Source organism: Microtus ochrogaster, chromosome 6 (assembly GCF_000317375.1).
Source record: "Microtus ochrogaster isolate Prairie Vole_2 chromosome 6, MicOch1.0, whole genome shotgun sequence".
NCBI classification, from domain to species: Eukaryota; Metazoa; Chordata; class Mammalia; order Rodentia; family Cricetidae; genus Microtus; species Microtus ochrogaster.
In genome coordinates this window covers 24,725,167-24,728,503 of record NC_022013.1, presented here as the reverse complement: position 1 = coordinate 24,728,503, position 3,337 = coordinate 24,725,167, and the positions used below count along the sequence as shown (strand labels likewise).

The window sequence follows — 3,337 nt, the reverse complement described above, 5'->3', positions numbered from 1 at the left end:
GACCAGAGAGAGGCCATGGGCCATACTTCCCCATGGATAGAACTAGCTCAGACAAAAGGTTGGGTATCCGGGAGGACTTTGGCCATTTGAACACTTGGGAGAGCGTATTGTACTGACAGGAGAGTATGTCGGCTTCTTGATTTAGTCAGCAGACGGAAGGCAAAGAAAGAGGGAAGATGCTGACTACCCCCTCCCCGTCCCCCAGACAGCAGGAGTGCCCCCATCTGACAGAGGAAACCCCAGGCTAGTCTTCCACCTGAAGCCTCTGGCGCATGGCGGGCCTATAGTCACCCGGCATTCCGCTGTGCTCCATAAGGACCCGGCTCTAAGTGGTTAGGGATTTCTTCAGGAAATATGTACAAAAGAAGGCAGTTTGGGGCTGCAGAGCACTGCAGAAGGCTGAAAGGCAGGTAGGGTGCAGGAATGGGCAAGGTACCCTTAAGGCCTTGTGGTTGTGCTCAAACAAACAAGAGCCCAGTCACCAGCCTCTCTCCAGACCTAACTCATTCCTGACAGCCCATCTGAGTCACTTCCCCAACCAGGCTTCCAGTAAGTGCATGACAGGATGGACCTTTAGGGAATGTGAAGATTTTTCTTTAAATGCAACAATTAAAGTACCTCCCAAAGCTGCAAGAGATGTGTATTATTCATTTGCTATTTTATTTCTGATTGTTTATTTGAGACGGTGTCTCACTCTGTAGCCCAGGCTTCTCTGATGCTCAAAATCCTCCTGCCTCAGCCCCACGAGTGCTGAGATTGTAGGCACGTGACACCCCATCCAGCTAGACCACACTTTAATAGGTGGTCCCCAGGGCACGTGCTTGTCTTGGCCCATGTTAGGCCTTTGTTCTGGACTCAGAACTAGCTAGAATCAGCCTTTTACTGAGATGCCTGTAAAATGCAGATAATGGTCATTCTGTGTCATCTGGAAGTGGTGGTTGCGGTAAGGCCTGTGAGAGGCCCCATAGGCTTCATTTCCGAGTGAACGCATAGTGCCAAGACAGTCCTTATGGAAAACGCTGGAGCCCTGGCAGGTGCCTGGGTGACTCAGTCCACCGAAGACTGGTGGCTTTGCTAGTGGCAGCAGACAGAGCAGTAGACTGGGAAAAACTCTTCTCTGCTGCCATCGCGTGTCCACTGGGGAAATAACTGTCTAGGGGAGGTTAAGCATCTTCCTCCAAAGGCTCCTGAACCAAGGACCAGTGGACATGCGGGGCCTGCCCATGTCCTGCATGCTGTCACCTGTACCTGTATGCTGGCAGATGCTTGCTGGCAGGTGGACTCAGTGAGGTGAGACTTTCACGGGGCCTGGCACATTCTAAATGTACCTTCTGGCTCTGACTTTTGCCTGCTGTATGCCACCCCTGTCCTCTTGTTCCCCTAGGGAAGTTTCTGAGTCAACAGGGTGCTTTAGCCTCTTTGAGTTACAATCAGGGCTGAAAACTAAAAATTTATTTTGCAGGTAAAGGGGAAGCCAGAAGAGACAAAGGAAGCCAAGAAGTGGAGCAGAGGGCTGGAGAGATGGCTCAGAGGTAAAGAGCACTGGCTGTTCTTCCAGAGGTCCTGAGTTCAATTCCCAGCAACCACATGGTGGCTCACAGCCATCTGCCCTCTTCTGGCCAGCAATCATACAGACAGACAGAACACTGTATACATAATAAATAAATAAATCTTTAAAAAAAAAAGAAGCAGAGTAGAGGCCCGGTCATTGAACAAACAGAGAAGTCTGCAGCCCCTTGGGAACACAGAGGCAGGCTGTTGGGGGATCCCAGGCCTGGCCTCAGGCTGGGGTGGACAGGGTTCCAGAGGCTCAGCTCCAGGTACAACACATGCAAGAGTCACTAAACACCAGGTCTGGGGGACAGCTCTGCTGGAACAGCTGTCCCCATGCACAGCTGTAGTAAGTGGGTTGTCTCCAGAGTTGGGGTAGAGCCCATCAGCTCTGCCCTGGCAGAAGGTATCTAGCCCTGGGCTGGGTCCCTGCTCTGGCTCAGGAGGCTGGTGTGGCCCAGGAGCTTCCTGTTTAGGGCTTCTTGGAGGCATGTATGGAAGACCTAGAAAGACAATGAAGATACCACCAATACCAGCCCAACAGATTCCACACACCAACACAGGGTAGCAGCCACAGGTGGCAGAAGCCCTGCTCCCAATACACCACATCCAGACCACAGCCATGACTGCTGGGCACTGCCTGGAAGACCACCTGAGCTACAAAGTAGTAGGGAGCCGGTGACTACATACCAGTTGTGACACCTAGCCATAAACTGGTGACGGGGGCCCCGCACAACAGGGTGAGGGGTGGCTTTCTTCTTGGTGAGAGCAAACAGCTGTCCCCAGACTGAGACCTTGGAGGGAGTCCCTGTTTCTACACCCTGACAGGTATTGCCAACATGAAACAGGAAGGGGGTGCAGAAGCACAGTTTCAACAGTTTCCTTAGCTCCTGGGGTGCGTGCAGTTTGAGAAATCACAATATTGGGGCCCAGCTGTTTCCTCAGAAAGACATATGAGAGGGGAGGGTGTGTAACCCTCTCCCTGAGTTAACCTCTGGTCCCCCGACTCACTCAGCTCCTGCTGCAGGGTCCGGATGAGAGGGTACTGGCCCTGCTTGCAGAAGGAACCAGTGAAATCATCCAAGTCCAAGGCCCAGACCATAGCCCCTCCCAGCCCCTTCTGTTTCATATAGCTGACCTGGGGAGGATGAGCATATATGGGCCATTAAAGTATTTCCTACTGGTTGTTATAGGTTCAGTCACCACAGGGAATCAGCTCTCAGTTTCCGGAAATTTCTGAAGCTAGCTTTGTCTTCATATCTTCATTTCTTTGCCACCCTCAGGATTCCTGAGGGAATCTACTGTGGCTGTGTGTTCCCTCAGAGATATTCAGGGCACCACGAGGTTTGTCCGTGGAGTGTCTGGGAGCTGACGGAGGGTGGTCTAGACCCCTTACTGGCCTCACTCTCCTTCATGGATCCCACCCTGTTCTCAGGGTCCATTTCTTCCTTCTCCACCCTGTCTGCCTACAGTTTCCTCCCTGTATGACTACATTCTGGGTTTTAGGTCTTGCCTCAAGCACGCTTCCTCCCACATCTTCCCCCCATCTCCTTGAACAGCATCTACTCTTTCTAATTCCCACAGGACACTTTATCAGCATTTCTGAAAACTCCAAATCTGGCCAACAGACTGTATAAAATCCCATGTCCCACCACACGTGTATCTGCCTCCCATGTGCCTATAGAATTTAGCATTTTGGTAAAATACAAATCTTATCAAGAGGATTACTCATGCAGAGAAATCTCTCTCTCTCTCTCTCTCTCTCTCTCTCTCTCTCTCTCTCTCA

At 51.5% G+C, this 3,337-nt stretch overlaps 1 protein-coding gene across 1 annotated transcript in view; it reads right to left on the bottom strand.

Annotated features, from left to right (window-relative positions):
* Positions 1–1,810: 1,810 nt before the first annotated feature.
* Positions 1,811–3,337, bottom strand: part of Chit1 (chitinase 1) — a 7,113-nt gene continuing 5,586 nt past the window's right edge. Inside the window, 3 exon segments of the mRNA XM_013346702.1 lie at positions 1,811–1,908; positions 1,911–2,054; positions 2,563–2,689. Coding sequence (XP_013202156.1) covers positions 1,811–1,908; positions 1,911–2,054; positions 2,563–2,689 — 369 coding nt within the window.